The sequence below is a fragment of the Trachurus trachurus genome (genome assembly GCF_905171665.1).
Source record: "Trachurus trachurus genome assembly, chromosome: 24".
Lineage (NCBI taxonomy): Eukaryota > Metazoa > Chordata > Actinopteri > Carangiformes > Carangidae > Trachurus > Trachurus trachurus.
In genome coordinates, this window is record NC_139910.1 from 11,388,383 (window position 1) to 11,404,241 (window position 15,859).

Below are 15,859 nucleotides of genomic sequence, written 5' to 3' on the forward strand. Positions count from 1 at the left end.
ATGTGCAATGTTGTGGAGGAAACTGAAGCAGAGACCGAAACTACAAATGTGGAAACACAAGAGGAGCTTGCGGCGAGTACAGACGATGAAACTGAAGGTGCAGGTCAGGACGACCCTGAGGACGGATCAGGGAACATGCAGCTGACGGGGAAGGGGGTCGCAGAGGGATACCTTCGTAGTTTAGCTGCACTGGAGAAAAGGAAAGAGGAGGGACGTGGGCAGAGAGATCCCAGGAGGATTGTGATGCTGTCTGAAAGATCTTGGTGAGTCTACTCTACGTACATGAGCGTTCAGCCTCGCCACTTCACAGCAGCATCTCATCAAACAGGCGCTTTTTTTGTTTTTTTTGGTCTTTCAGGAGTTTGTCTCGTCTTCCGCTGCCCACCGACACCTCCAGTCAAAATGGGACCTTAAAAAACACAAGCACAACACTGCCACTATGCAAGGTGCAACAGCCGCTGCTGAACATGTTTTATTACAACACAACAATAACACGTCATCTTTATACGTATATATACTATAATGTATCTTGTTTCTAAATGACTTTATTCCAGAAAGAGGCGCCAACAAAAGGGAGAAGGATGGACCGGATTTTACAGCGGCAGGACAGTTGGTCCAGCTTTTATACAGGTGAGTTTAAGTCGACCAGTGCACTATTGTGTAAATGTTTTTTTGTTTTTTTACAGCTGAATAAGTTCATATATGTATTTGTGTCCCGCAGGAAAACAGGATGACGACCAAAGTTCAGATTCCTTCAAGTATGTCACTGCTAGCTCCTTTTTATTTATTTATTTACATATCATCAAGTCACATTCAAACCAAGCCACAATCTTAGCACACTTAAATCTGCAGAAAAAGGTTTTTCTTGCAGTTCTTGAGTTTTGATTTGCATTAAACTAACTTGCATGACTCCTTGTCTCCTTATTGTCATTTAAAATGTCATTATATCGGGTTTTACTATGTAATTTTACTACGGTTAATTTCTTTTTTAAGAGTCTGTAGTTGCTGTAAACTGATGCTTAGTTGAAATGTTTTTCTCGTCCCTCAGACCTCAGGATGGTTTCAGTGCTCTGCTGCGGCGACACGGCGGCTCCAGAAGAAACTCCCTGCTGCGCTGGTGCCAAAATCGGACACAAGGTTATAAGGTGAGAAAAGTGTACTTTTTTTAAATCAGTGGGATCTTATTGAGATAAATGTCAAAAATCCATTTTACACATAAAATCTGATCGTCATCAAATGTGTTTTTATAACAGCATATTGAGATCACCAACTTCAGTAGCAGCTGGGAAGACGGTTTGGCGTTCTGCGCTGTTTATCACACATATTTACCAAATCACATCCCGTATGACGGCCTCAACCCAGAAGACAAGGTAAAACTGCTGGTGGCTCTCCAAACAAAAACATGTAATATATGTATAGATCAAAACCATATCAGCAACCCAGGCGTAAATATTGATCGCATCTAAAGTTGTGAAATGAGGCATACAAGTGTAACGAGTTAATCAAACCTCAGATCAGATCATTACCAGGTTATATTATTCAAGCCAGTACAAAACAGAAGTTCAAAACACTGTTAAGGCAGTATCTTATAATATTTTATGAACTGCGATTGGTTTGTGAAATACTGTTAACTTGTATTTTCTTATATATTTTCCTGTGCACTGTATTTGAGAACTTTGTAGGTGAACTGTTGTGTCCATTGTATGTTGTGTAAGTGGTTTGTATTGGACCCCAGGAAGTAAATCCACGCCATTGGGCAAGTGTATAAGAAAGAAAGAAAGAAAGAAAGAAAGAAAGAAAGAAAGAAAGATTAAAAAAAAAAAATCAATAACTCACTGCAAAACTCCTCCAGATGTGTTGGATCCTAAACTCAAAGAATAAAATGAAACATCACACTGTTGATCATTTGTTGAGGACCAAGCACTGTTAACAGAGTGAGAACTGCAGGTTTGTTTGGTTCTTTTACAATAATCTACACCTGAAAGGTACGTCTCCAGAAATGTTAGTCGATACCAAAGCTGCTTCTGACTTAACGTTAACGTTGTTTCTACAGAAGGAAAATTTGGACCTCGCTTTTAGGACAGGAGAGACTGTGGGAATCACAGCCGCACTGGTGAGACTTCGGATTATCTAATTATCTATCATCCGTTCCATATGAACAGAATATTTACTCAGAGTTTTGTGCGCTTTGTTCTTCTGACCTTTTGTCTTTCCGTGTTCACTGTGACAGACAGTGGAGGAGATGCTGAAGGCGGACGGACCGGACTGGCAGAGGGTACTGGGTTATGTTGAAAGCATTTTCCGTCACTTTGAGATGTGAAGTCGACTCCTCTCGTCTTTGCTCTTGGTTCTTTCTTTTTTTTTTTTATAATAATGACTGACTTAACTGGAAGGACTAAACCACTGTTGACCACAAGAGGGAGCTCTCTTCATCTCGAGCTCACCAGCCAGGATTTCCACTGTAGCAGCAATATTATTAGACTTATATGATTTTATGTGTTGATACTGTCTCCTCCTCCACACACACACAGTAATGGCTGTTGTGTAACACTTAGATGAAGGAAGCTGGACTGTGTTTTGGACTTTAAATAATTTTATATTTCTACAAACTGTACATTACAGTCACACTGGATTCAAATGCTGCTGGGTGAATATCCACAGGGGACAAACAACTGTTTTCACATTTGTTACTGGGTGCTGGGTACACTGGTTTTTGCACTTTGCCTTTAGGGGGGAAAAATAGCACTTTATGATGTATATTTAAGTGAATGATTTCATAATCTGGGACACTTGTGTTGTAGCCTATTTATCTTGACTAATAAAATACTTAGTTTTAGTCATTAACCTCTCCTGCCATGATGCAGTGCTGTCATATCCGCATGCACCCAAAGTTAAACAAACAAAACAAACGGAGGGGGAGGACGTGAAACCATGAATTTTTATATGCTGTAATGATATTTTAACCTTAAAACTACAGAATGTGTAAAGAAAGTTGCCTTTGAGTAAATGTATATATTTAAATGTGTGTAATCGCTTCAGTATTTTTTAAAACATATGACGTTGTTGCTGCCAAAGTCTGATTGCAATAATAAAGTTGTGTATACTGTAAAATGTTTTTTTTCCATTAATAACACACAGGTTCACAGAAAATCTTTCAATTTTAATATACAACAAAAATGACATTTGACAACATTTGACAGAATATAAAAATGGTATAAAAGAATGATATAAAAGATGGCATTAAAGGAAATGTTTAATGTTCAATGACAAATGTAACCGTGTTACATAACAAATAAATATTGAAACATTTCAAAGGCAATAATTTAACAAGTTTTACAAGAATGCTTTAAATGAAACCATGGTTTAGATAAAGGTATGTGTTTAATCCTCGCTGGAACGCATTAGTGTGATGAGTTTTCCTAAATCTCTAAGACACGGTAATGGTCACACAGATCCAACGCAATAAAAGAAAGTAACCCTGCAATTGAAACAATGCATGTAAATAGTTTCTATGAAGCTGGAATGGCGCCTCCTATAGGTGGCGTTGACAGAGGAGGCAGGAGGAGAGACTTGAGCTTCACTGACATGGCTGCAATTTCAGGGTCCTGGGTTTCATACATCTTCACCAGTCTGGCAAATTTTAGGACGCCTGGGAGTAAAGCAGAGGCAAGATGATAAACTGTGTTATCTGTCTTTAATGCTGTCCATTTATCAATATTTATTTCACTGTGATACACAAGCTCATAAAGTTATGTGATTGAACTGTACTGCAGTATTTATGACCCACTTCCTAGGGGTAAATAATATTCCCCTTTTCAGAGTGGTGTTTATGCAAAAGGATTTATCTGCATAACACACAATCATATAAATTAATGACTTGGCACCAAAATCTACAGGTCAGAGCTGAGAAACTGCTGCTTTACCCTCTCCCTCGTTGTTGAATCCGTAGGCTTTGATGACCTCCTGCTGAATCTGCGTGGCCACAGGAAGCACGAGCTGCAGCATCTTGCCCATGTCGTTGCAGGCGCTCTCTCGAGCCTCCTCCATCCTCGCAGCGTTTTCTGGCACTGAGAAGGCCTGGATCACCTCACTCAGCACCACTGTGAAGCAAGAACAACATCAGGTACTCTGGGTCTACACTGTTTATATATTATACAGTATAACTGTAAGGCTATTTAAAGGGATAGTTCAACAGTTTGGAAAATTTGCCTATTGCCATAATCCGTATAGTCATAGGAGTCATAGTTCATTACCTTTTATTATCGGTGCAATGGAGGTGAATGGTACAGGTCCCCTGTCTCTCATCAAACTCATCAAATACACAATCCAACAACTCCAAAACGCTCTCATAGAGAAGTTGTGACCTGCACATTCGTCATGCTATGAAAAATTCATGTATAATTACGTAACATTACAACACACGAAGCAAATACGTCTTTGAAATCGCTCCGCTCAGCAGCCATGTTCGAAATGTAGTTCCGGCTACGCATTTGCCTTGAAAACAACTCGTAATGTTACATGATTATCTCATAGCGTGGTGAATGTGCAGGTCACAACTTCTCCACGAGAGCGTTTTGGAGTTGTTGGATTGTGTATTTGATGAGTTTGATGAGGGGCAGAGGACCTGTACCATTCACCTCCATTGTGTTCGCTGAGCAGCTCGAGTCTCTGCCCCGTGGATCTCAAAACACCATGCACCGATAATTAAAGCTAATGAACCTACTGCTATGACTATAGGGATTATGACAATGGGCGAATTTGCCAAAATTCCCTAACCCTAACCCAAAACTATTCCTTTAATATTACATAAGAAACCGACTTGGTGTGCCTTACAATAAATGCATGTGCTAACACCCACCTACACAAAGACAATCATAAACCCACATCATTGCACAAACAGAGGCCTGAACATTTATTCACAATCAAGCACCTCAGAAAGAAAGAAAGAGAAAAAAAGGAAACTTGCTCTTCTTACCTCTGGTCTGCTCAACCGTCAGGGTCGGCTGCTGCGCTGGAGCTGAGGCCATATCTGTAGAGGAACAAGCAACAAAACAACAAGATATTTATACAGTGATCAAAACAAATGAACCCAATCTGCTGCTGTTGGTGGCCAGCTGGATTACTATTCATGTAGAAAATCTCAATAATACTATACAAACATAATACTCGTCATTCTCGGAAAACATTTCCCAAATGTTCACTAGTTCCTTCCTGTTCTTGTACAAATAATTTGCTGCTGAATTCAAACTTAAATTTCAAAATTATCTGTAGGTCTTGTACTTGGACATTATGTTGAGCTCTGACAAACTGTGACTCACATTTTTCAGCTGACTTGTTGATATCTTTGTTAAATTAAGCGATTGATCTGTCAATCCAGAATAACACTGCAGGTTAATCAATAACAAAAATGACTGTAACAAGCTGTATTTTCTATTTTTCAGGTATATAAACAACGCTGGAAACAGTGTGGCACTGGCAACAAGAGTTAAATTAGAGTTAAAGACACTTTGTTGTTACAGCAGCAACAAACAAAAGACCCCATACACACAACATACACAGAATACACAAACACAAACATATTATACGACTCATTCAAAGCATGAATAAATAGATAAAAGCAGTAATAAAGATTAAAAAGGGCAGTGCCACAGATAAAAGGAAACACAGGTTACTGTAAGTTAAAAAACCAAGAGGTGAACCTGGATCAGGTACTGTAATTAAGTAGTAGTACTCCTACGTTACTTCAGTATATTCATCTTCTTAACCAAACGTCAACTAATGATCCACAATAACGAGGCGGCATAAAGGAGACGTGGTGTTGTTGGTGTCAGACGCTGTTTACGAGCTTTCATCGTTTACTTCCCTTATTGATAGATTACAAACTAATCAATCTATTGTTCGCTTAAAAAGACAGATACACACATCGATAAGATCCACGCCCACGTATATTTATGAGATGAATTATCAGCCACTGACAGATTAAAGTGTGAAGGTGAAGAAACTCACCGGTGATGATGAAAACAACCTAGCTTGTAGCACAGCGGTGGGAACCAAACGACGCCTTTTACGACAGCGGAAAGCGGGTTTACGACAGACGAAGCATTTTTTTACGACATGACCTCCCTCCTTCCGGTAAACGCTGACGTAGAAGGTAAACAAGCTAGTAGAGCGTGGAAGTGGTGTAAAATGTAGTAGTTTAAAGTTAAATACAGTCGATATAAGCGTATTGGATGTGTTTTAAATCTCATCTAAAGCGAAGGGGGTTTTATTTTAATGAGCTCTTTTGAACTGACGACAGAGGATATTTATTAGTGTCGATGGAGCAGAAACTTGCAGATTTCAGAGCTCGACGAAAGGCAGAAAATGTTCCTAAAAGGGACGAGGAAGCTGATTCACAGCTCAGTGAACCGACAGGAGCTGCTCAGCCCGAAACAACATTTACAACAACATCGACAGCCGAGAGACAAGAGGCAGAAAACAACCGAGCTGCACCTCCGAGCTCCACAAAACAGGTTAGATCAACAACAACACTGTGAATCAAGTAGGAAGTTGATTATATGATTCATTATTGTAATTTGCTCCAGTGCATCTGTGTGTTCAGATTTTAAACTTGGCAGTGGAGAATCAAGCCATAATTTAAGAACTAATAACTCCACCTACAATATGGATTTGAGAGGTAGCTGTCAACTCAATTGTAACAATGTTATAACTCAAAAAGCACAAGATGTCACTTTCTACGTGTAGTGAAATAGTTAAATAGGTGCTCCAAATTTAAAGTGTTTTAATAACCTTAGTAGATATATAAATATATTCTTATATATGTGTGTTTTGCACCATTCTCATAATCCATGCCCCTGGCATTGTATTTGCCCCTTTTTTAATCATTATTTTATTTATTTATTTATTGTTTATTTGTGTCATTTCCCTTTCTAATGTTATTCCAGCACATTACTAATAATGTCATCTCAGCACTGTTATGATGTTTGTGTACATTTTGTGCAACAAATAACGTTTTTTGGGGAAAAAGTGTAGTATCCTAGACAGTGAAGTATGTTGGAGAAAAAGTAGCCTAACTTTGCTGATTGTTTTGTTTTTTTAATTCGTATTTTCATTTTATTTTCATTTGACATACAACAATAAACACAGAATCAACAACGACACACGACAGCAACAAGAACAACAATCATAACACTGCTGATTCATCAGTTAATCTGATTCATAGAATCATAACTATTTGTTTATTTAACATTTTTTTCTCTATCTCTTTCCTGTCCTCTTAGTTGTTTTTCATATACCTTTAATTACACCATAACACTTCATAGGGGTCCTCATCCCAGGTACTGAGCCGGATCATGAACTTTACATTATTTTTTACATTATTTTCTGCAGGACGGTACCGACTGGCTGCTGGACAGCTCTCTGGGAAGATGGCTGGCATCGAAACAATCTGTGATCTCAAACGTTATCTTGCTCAAAGTGCTGCTGTGGCTGGTCCTGCTTGGCCTGTTTGTTGAGCTGGAGTTCGGCCTGCCCTTCTTCGTCATCTCCCTCTTCTACTGGCTCTACGAAGGCCTCCGCAGCCCAGCGGCCCGGGAGCCCGGAGAGCTGAGCGCTTACTCTGTCTTCAACCCAGACTGTCAGCCACTGCTGGGCGCCCTCACTGCCGAGCAGCTGGAGGGAGAGATGGGATACAGACCTCTGGCAAACAGGAGATGAAGTGCTTGTGATATGGACATTTATATGAAATAATCAGGGATGGTTTTTTTCCTGAATGTTCAACTTGGATTGACTTCAAATGTTAACATCAACTACTCTTTGTATCACATAAAATTTTACACTTACCACTACTCCATGCTTCATCATGAAATATCGGTTTAAATTAAGATTTTTGCACTTAACCCTTCACCCATGTTTCTCTTTTGAAGCAGTCTAATAAAGTCTAATTTGAGGCATGAAAGTTGGAGGTGACAAAACACTGATGATAAGATGCTGTTAATTTAAATGAGAAAATACTGTTGACCTGACAATAAGGCTGTAAATGGTTAATAAATTATTTTTGAAACTGCCAGCATTTGGCTTTAGACTGATTTTTACATTTTTTACGTTTTTACATCTTGTTTGGCACTTCGCAGTGATATTTTCACTTCTCTACTTGTTGAAATTAGTGTTGTGTTAATTAACATGAATTAAACAAACAGAAGTTTCTTAATAAAAATAAAAGATTTGAGCTTCAGATGAAAGTGTTGTAGTAGCTCTTCATCCTTGCCAACCAAACACAGCGGGCGCTTGGACCCGGTTTCACAAAGAGTAACTGTTGAACTGAACGAAGCGAGATGGTTCCCTCCTCTTACTTCCGCATTTGCTTCAAAGCTGCCAGGCCCTATGGCCAGGCCTAACTTTCATATGTCGTCTAAAATTAGTCCAGTTAAATATTAAATGTATCGGTTCTACCAAAGCTAAGACACGATAATAGCGGTTTAAAGTCTAAGTTTGTGTAAAATTTACAGTTTTTTTTAGTATTTCTTAATAAATACCAGAAGAAGCGATCTTATGAGCCAACACTTTAGCTTCGGTAGCGGAGTGAGTGAACTATCTTGTCGGTGCATGTATGATCTTTGGAGGTCGAAGTTTACGTTTCCCACTTCTCCCAATTTCAAGTTGACTGAAGCCGGTGTGTGTGCGTGTTTGTTTCTGTCGCTCAGTAAGTAATGACCACTGGTCACCACTTTATATGACTCTGTAGATGATATTTTGACATGTGTAAAGTAATATTTCTGCTTCAGCTAGCTACCATCAGTAGCATGTGAGCGAATTTGCCAGAGTTGTTGAACGGTTTCAGTTCATTCAGTCTTTACAGGCTGTTTATTTTTTATTCACCTCTGGCCCCATTGCTGTAAAACACAAAGGTATCTACTCCATGCTTATGATGACAATCTCATTAGCGACACATTTTAGTTAAGTTAATATTAAGAAAAGAGAGAGAAGCTAAAATTCTTGTTTTATTTGAGTATTTGCAAAAGAAAGGATGACATTTGTATGTTCAGAACATGCAGTGGCGTTGTTTATGTGATTAATATGTCAGTATACCTACTACAACAAAACTATCTAACTATAGTCTGTGATGTGGTATAGGTATGAACAGTGTACCCACCTAAAAAGCAGTAAACCCACACAACAACATAGCCTACATGATCATGTCAGCTTCATTAACATCCATTACATTGTAGTGCAAAAGAGTATTAGTGATGTGCTTGAATGTGCTGGTTAAATGTCTGTCTCACAGTCATGTCCGGGAGTCCTGCTGCTGTGATGCGGCTGGTGGCCTCTGCCTACTGTGTGGCTGAGAAGGCCGGGGCCATTGTGAGGAGGGTCCTCCACAGTGGAGACCTTGGCATCGTGGAAAAGGTAGTTAAACTCCTCTATGCAGTATGCACACAGCCTGTTGGCCATAGTGCTCTCTGCCTTGTATGTTATTGTATTAACCTTTCTGATTTTCACCATGAACCCATTCTCAGACAGGAGCTAATGACCTGCAGACACTGGCGGACAGACTCGCACAGCAGAGCATCTGTGCCTCACTGTCCAGACGCTTCCCAAAAATCACCATCATTGGAGAGGAGGTGGGTCGAAAGAGGGCACTGGGAATTATTCTGGTTTTTAATGCTGAAGATCAGGGGTGTCTGTGGGCCAAATCCGGCCCCGCAGGATGAATGAGAGACAAGAGATATCATATTGTTTAAATTGTACATAGTTTTCTCAAGGAATTCAAAGTCAAAGTGCCTTTATTGTCATTATATTGTGAACAATACAACAAAATTAAAAGTGCTGCTCTGTTAGGTGCCACAAATAACAGATTCACACATCACAACAATCACATCACACTACTCAAATTTCAGGTTGTTCCCAATGTTTTGTAAAAGGATGGTTCATTAATAATGTACTTGGACTTCTTTGCACTAAAACAAAGGTAAAACATTAAACGTTCTTGTTATTTAAAGGTTAATATGCAGTTGTTTTACTGGTCGGGTACCAACTGGAGATGAAATTGCACTGTATGAGGCCCCTGAACTAAAAATGAGTTTGACACCCCGGCTTTAGATCGGATAGTGAGGATAATGGCAGGTGGTGATTGAACGTGTCATGTTGTTCATGCAGGAGCTTCCGTTTGAGGAGGTGAAGGAGGACATGATTGAGAGTGGCCAGTTGGAGGAAATCCTCCAGAAGAGCTGTCCAGCAGAATACAGTGGACTGAAAGAGGAGGAGGTACGTACCTGTATATCCTCAGGAACAGTCAGAGGGGATATCTGAATACCTTAATTGAATAAACACATTACAAAATGCACATTTTAATGTATCAGTATGATGACTAAACTGGTGTAGCACAGTTGTTTAAGGCATATTGTTGTGTTCACTTTCACTGTGTTTTGCTTCTGAATCTCAGCTCGTGGTGTGGGTCGATCCTCTCGATGGCACGAAGGAGTATACTGAAGGTAGGCTCTCCAATGTGCTACGTGTGTGTGTGTGTGTGTGTGTGTGTGTGTGTGTGTGTGTGTGTGTGTGTGTGTGGGCATTACAACTGCTTGCATCTTGTTTTCTGCACTGTGGGCTGAGGCGAGGCTTCATCGTGAGCTATCCAGATATTTAACTGAATAACAGTATTAACTGAACAAGTATACTGTATGCAAACATCCAGGTTCCTCCACCTGCTTTTCAACTCTGCTGCATGCCGTCGCTGCCACTCCAACTAAACTAATATTTGACCATAGAGGTTAACGCTTAACAGTGTGGTTGTTACAAAGCAATAACCAATAAAAGGTGCATTTACAATCTTTTTCTTAGCATGAATTAAAACCAGAAGCAGCTTCTAATTTAACTCTCTGGCAAAAATCTGTGTCAGAAATGTTATGGCATTGAAACTAGTCTCTATTGCCATGAAAGTATCTTTTCTGGGCAAATTGAATCGTAGGCAACTGGACCTGTATTTGTCCATTTCCCAGACAAATACACGTCCAGTTGCCTACGATTCAATTTGCCCAGAAAAGAACGATGACCTGGAATGAGAATATCCATAGACATGAAAGTATCGTAACTTACTCTAATAATGAGTTGATCATTTTTAGTAACATTCTCTGTTTTTTTGGTATGACTCAGTATTATTACAATATATCATGAAAATCAATGATTAAAGGAAGAGTAAGTTCATTTAGCAAATAAGTACTGGAGCATTACCGTGCACTGTAGATGACCTACGTAATTTTTATTTTTTTATTTTGGAACATCTTGCACATTAATCATTTCTTTGTTTGGCTGATAAAACATAGTTATTATTATAATTATTCCATGTTGTTATTCAGTTGCAAAAAGCTTCCTGTGCATCCGTTTCTTTCTAGCTCTCGTTGCTTCACTGTCACTTTCACCTTTTTTGTGTGTCCCTGCTTCTGCTGCTTCCCTCTCTCTCTCTCTCTCTCTTCCCCTCTTTCACCCTTTCACTCTCTTTCTCTCTCTCTTTCTCGCTCTCTGCTGACCCCAGCGTCGAGGTGTCTCCATCACCAAGCTGAGGTCCAGACACCACACAAAGACTTGACCAGCACAGCTCTGTGTATGGGTGACAGATAAAAGGCAGCAGCAGGAAAATGACAGAAAAAATTGCTCTGTTGAATATTAATTAATCTAAACATCGTTTACACATCAACTCTTGATTGCCCCAGAGCAGTTTAGTTTTTTAATGTTTACTTTGTGAATTAACAGTAAAAGATCTGACTGTGTTAAGCTAACATCCTGCTGTTGTATCGGCTTCAGGGCTCCTGGATAACGTGACGGTGCTCATAGGTATTGCATACGGAGGCAGAGCTATCGCAGGTGTCATCAACCAGCCTTTCTACAACTACCAGGTACAGACCAGGCGACTAAGTGATGACGTCATACAGTACATCTGTGTTGTGTTGCAGTGGAAAACCCCCACTCACTGTCTTAACCTGCATGATATTTAATAAGAGTACAACATTTCGGTCACTGGGACCTTCATCAGGTAATGTTACGGTGTGACAGAGGAAGCATGTTAAATAGACTCCCACACCGTAACACATCACAATCAAAAATACAACACTATCATATAAATATACATAAATGGACAATGAAGGAAATAAGAGTCCATTAAAACAACTGTAAATACAAGAGATGCATATATACAGGTGCATCTCAATAAATTAGAATATCATGGAAAAGTTTATTTATGTCAGTAATTCAATTAAAAAGGTGAAACTAATACATTATATAGATCCATTACACACAGCATGAAATATTTAATGTCTTAATTTATTTGATTTCTCTTATTTGTAACGATTATGGCTTACATTTAAGGAACCTAAAATTTAGTATCTCAAAAAAATTTGAATATTACAAAAAAACAATAAAAAAAGCATTTTTTAACATGGAAATGTTGGCCTTCTGAAAAGTATGTTCATCTATATACACTCAATACTTGGGGCTATTTGACTTGAACTACTGGAAATTGACTTTTCCATGATATTCTAATTTATTGAAATGCAGATGCACCAGCAGTACGTCTTGTATTTACAGTTATTTATAGTTCTGTTGCACGTCGTCGGCTGTTCTGGTCCACTCCCACACACCTGTCTGCCTCTGAGGGTGTGTGCATAAGTTTTGAGTGTTTGATACATCTGTGTGTTAATGGTCGACACTCTGGTTAATCCGGTCTTTTTCAGCTCGGAGCAGAGGCAGACTTGGGGAGAACGATGTGGGGGATGCCGGGACTGGGCGCCTTCGGGTTTCAGCTGAAGGAAGTTCCAGGTGACAGACGGATCGTCACCACCACCCGTTCCCATAGCAACAAGGTGGTAACAGACTGCGTAGACGCCATGGAGCCGCATGAAGTTATTAGAGTGGGCGGCGCTGGAAATAAGGTGAGATGGATTTTGGTTTCAGCGCTGCCTGTGAAAACAGCACGTGGGCTGTTGTTGTTGTTGTTGGTCGTCCAAAAGCTGCGTCATGTGTTTTTGTGATTTGTGCATGAAATATATTTCAGATGCATTTGTTTTATCTGATCCTCACTCGACTGAACCTCAGCACACAATCAGACATGTGGATTTTAGTGCTGCTCTTCGCCTCTTAAGAAGTGAAGAATTGTTGTAAATGTAAATGCTGTGTTTATAGCAACTGACCATGGCATCTTAATGCTTCAAAATGGAAAAAAATCTGTTCATTTGTAATCAGCATTTCTATGGTGATCATGTCGAATTTATTCTCTTTTCATTGCCACATTAATGCAATTTAATACAAGTTTGACACGAGTTTGCACTGTATTGATCTTTTCTGTACTGTACAGCAGAGTGTAGCAATATTTCCTCACAATGTGGATAATTAAATTAGTGCACATAATGTAGCCATATAAGCAGCAGAAAAAAAGTTTAAAAATAAAAAATTGCAAACATCTACATATTACAGCCCACAACCTGATAAAAAAAAATATATTTACCTACTATATTGTAATATTACTGTATAGAGCAGGCGAGGTGACCAAATTCAATGTTTTTCAACACCTGCAGATAATCTGAAAATCATTTTATCTTCCTCGAAGTTACATAACACAACATTTGAGAATTTGATGTCAGCAAACTAACAGATGTTAAGTAGTTTTACAGTAATTTAATTATCTCTGTTAATGGTCCAATCGATTAACTGGAATGATATTGTTTTTATTGGTTTGTTTCAGTTTTATATATATATACGTATTTTATATACAGCAAAGTATTTCTGTAGAGAGACGTGTCTTGAGAGCGAAACTGAGCTGGGAACTTAAATTTTACAATGAAAATGAAGCCATTTTAGCACAAAAACAAGCTGATGTGTGAGGAACAGCTGTTTATCCACTTGTCTCTCTGCAGATAATCCAGCTTGTTGAGGGAAAGGCGTCCGCTTATGTGTTCGCTAGTCCAGGATGCAAGAAGTGGGACACCTGTGCACCTGAAGCCATCCTGCACGCAGTTGGAGGTAACAACTGTCCACTATATCTCGTTAATAAAACTAGCAGAATATTTGGTAACCCTTTCATTTACAGGCCGCCAATTGCGTGATAATTACGAGATAATGTCAAGAAATAACGGTCAATTTCATAGTAATGTCATGTTTTTCATTCTTCTCTGCTATTTTTCTCGACATTGCGATGAAATTGACCGTTATGTCTAGGCTATTTCTTGACATTATAACGCAATTACTTGTTATTTCTTGCCTATCTTGACATTATCACGTAATTAGCGGCCTGTAAATTAAAGGGTTACTGAATATAAACTGGCTGAACACTTAACCTCACTGCTTTCCTCTTTTTCCTCTACAGGTAAACTGACCGACATGTACGGCAATGCATACTGCTACGATGCCAACGTTAAGCACATGAATTCTGCCGGTGTTCTCGCTACGCTTCGCAACCACGAGTACTACGTCGGCAGGGTGCCTCAGTCGGTGCTGCAAGCCCTCAAGTCTGACTGAGGTCTGTGTGTGTATCGGGAAACACTAATGCTCCTCCGCACAAAAACCAGCACATATCAGTTTCAGATCCATCCAAAGACAGGGAGGGTCCTGTTTGTCTGAACACGTCATAAAATCAACTTTTTCTTTTTTACATTGAAGCTACTTTTTTGTACTTCCTTAATACAGGGGTGTGTAATTTCAACCGAGGGTAAATGTTATGTTCATAGACTATGACACTGTGTTTATTGTCCTGTTGGAGATTGAAGATGGCAACTTGAACACACAACAATTAATTTAGCAGAAACAGGCAAGAACCAGGCTCAACAGCACTTCCATTTATTTCACTCGTTTGAAACAAGCTCGTACGAATCTCAAAACGTCTTCACACACCGTTTCCAACTCGAAGACCAAAAGATGTACAAGGCAAAAGGCAAGATCCAAAATAAATAAAAAACACATCGGTTAAATGTTCATTAAGTGGAAATGATTTACTGTACTTCATTCAATAACCACTAAGTCAGAACGGTGTGATATAACTAGCATAATGCCAACAACGAACATTACTGTATTGTATTGATGATGAGTTTGACCTCGTTACAAAGTCATGCGACGACTGGAAGAGCAACATGAGAGAGAGGTCCACGATTACTGATGAGAAGAGCTAACGGGTTTCCAAGTTGTAAAAATGAATTTACTGATAATAATTGGTTTTTAGTCTTCATCACTTCATCTCACTTCCCTCTCTTGCGTCGGCACATATTCATCTCTACGTTTCTACACAACTACTGTACACTAACTCAAAGTTCTCACTGATGTTTGGTTCCCACGTTTCCACATACATTTAATTTACACCAGAACAAATAAAAAAAGAAAGAAAAGAGGAACCTTTTACACTACTGCATTGTTTTTTTCCCCCTACGTCATACCAATAATGGAAACTCTGCTCTTCAACAATCACAAATGCCTGTTCGTAGATGTGAGAGGTAAAAATAAATGTTGAGAGCTGAGGCTGGAAACACTTAATATAATGCAGATAACCTGTTATCTATGAATGCCCTTGTAAAGAAACAGTAAGAATCGTCAGCTGTGACAAGTTTTTAAAGTTCAAATAGGCTTTAACGGCCTTTACAAATGTTTTTTCTTGCCGTAAGCAAGATGCCTGGTGTTATTTATTGCACTTTTATCATCAAAATCTCAGGATTTTAGTGATATCTCCATGTGGAGGAATAACATTCTTAAGTCGAAGCAAAAGCAAATTAGCTTATTTCCCAAAATGTCAAACTATTCATTTTCTCGTGCCGGCCAATATAGTAGAGAACAGTGGCAGTAATTAGGTAAATTACATGGATATTAGACGAGTAAATAGCTTGTT

General features: G+C 39.1%; 3 protein-coding genes across 4 annotated transcripts; 2 read left to right on the top strand and 1 right to left on the bottom strand.

Annotated features, from left to right (window-relative positions):
- Positions 1 to 3,242: 3,242 nt before the first annotated feature.
- Positions 3,243 to 6,056, bottom strand: grcc10 (gene rich cluster, C10 gene). The gene is made up of 4 exons (XM_084000428.1): positions 6,007 to 6,056; positions 4,976 to 5,029; positions 3,924 to 4,100; positions 3,243 to 3,649 (listed from the first exon to the last, which is right to left on the bottom strand). The coding sequence occupies exons 2-4, from the start codon at positions 5,025 to 5,027 to the stop codon at positions 3,510 to 3,512; spliced, it is 369 nt and encodes a 122-aa protein (XP_083856554.1). The 5' UTR covers positions 5,028 to 5,029; positions 6,007 to 6,056; the 3' UTR covers positions 3,243 to 3,509.
- A 68-nt stretch (positions 6,057 to 6,124) lies between these two features.
- saysd1 (SAYSVFN motif domain containing 1) lies at positions 6,125 to 8,061 on the top strand. The gene is made up of 2 exons (XM_084000513.1): positions 6,125 to 6,512; positions 7,390 to 8,061. The coding sequence occupies exons 1-2, from the start codon at positions 6,318 to 6,320 to the stop codon at positions 7,714 to 7,716; spliced, it is 522 nt and encodes a 173-aa protein (XP_083856639.1). The 5' UTR covers positions 6,125 to 6,317; the 3' UTR covers positions 7,717 to 8,061.
- A 1,224-nt stretch (positions 8,062 to 9,285) lies between these two features.
- Positions 9,286 to 14,614, top strand: bpnt1 (bisphosphate nucleotidase 1; the record flags this gene model as incomplete). 2 transcript variants are annotated; one of them, XM_084000915.1, is made up of 9 exons in its annotated part: positions 9,286 to 9,405; positions 9,516 to 9,620; positions 10,156 to 10,263; positions 10,442 to 10,490; positions 11,531 to 11,599; positions 11,800 to 11,891; positions 12,726 to 12,923; positions 13,905 to 14,010; positions 14,354 to 14,614. In XM_084000915.1, the coding sequence occupies 9 exons, from the start codon at positions 9,286 to 9,288 to the stop codon at positions 14,503 to 14,505; spliced, it is 999 nt and encodes a 332-aa protein (XP_083857041.1). In that variant the 3' UTR covers positions 14,506 to 14,614. The 2 variants fall into 2 exon arrangements, with proteins under 2 accessions (XP_083857041.1, XP_083857042.1); XM_084000916.1 differs by lacking the exon at positions 11,531 to 11,599.
- Positions 14,615 to 15,859: the final 1,245 nt, after the last annotated feature.

Excerpts from the sequence above, each read along its gene's own strand:
- grcc10 (XM_084000428.1), bottom strand. The coding sequence starts at position 5,027 with ATGGCCTCAGCTCCAGCGCAGCAGCCGACCCTGACGGTTGAGCAGACC. Across the intron at positions 4,101-4,975 it reads GACGGTTGAGCAGACCAGAG|TGGTGCTGAGTGAGGTGATC; the intron begins GTAAGAAGAGCA and ends CTTGCTTCACAG. Across the intron at positions 3,650-3,923 it reads ATTCAACAACGAGGGAGAGG|GCGTCCTAAAATTTGCCAGA; the intron begins GTAAAGCAGCAG and ends CTTTACTCCCAG.
- saysd1 (XM_084000513.1), top strand. The coding sequence starts at position 6,318 with ATGGAGCAGAAACTTGCAGATTTCAGAGCTCGACGAAAGGCAGAAAAT. Across the intron at positions 6,513-7,389 it reads CTCCGAGCTCCACAAAACAG|GACGGTACCGACTGGCTGCT; the intron begins GTTAGATCAACA and ends TATTTTCTGCAG.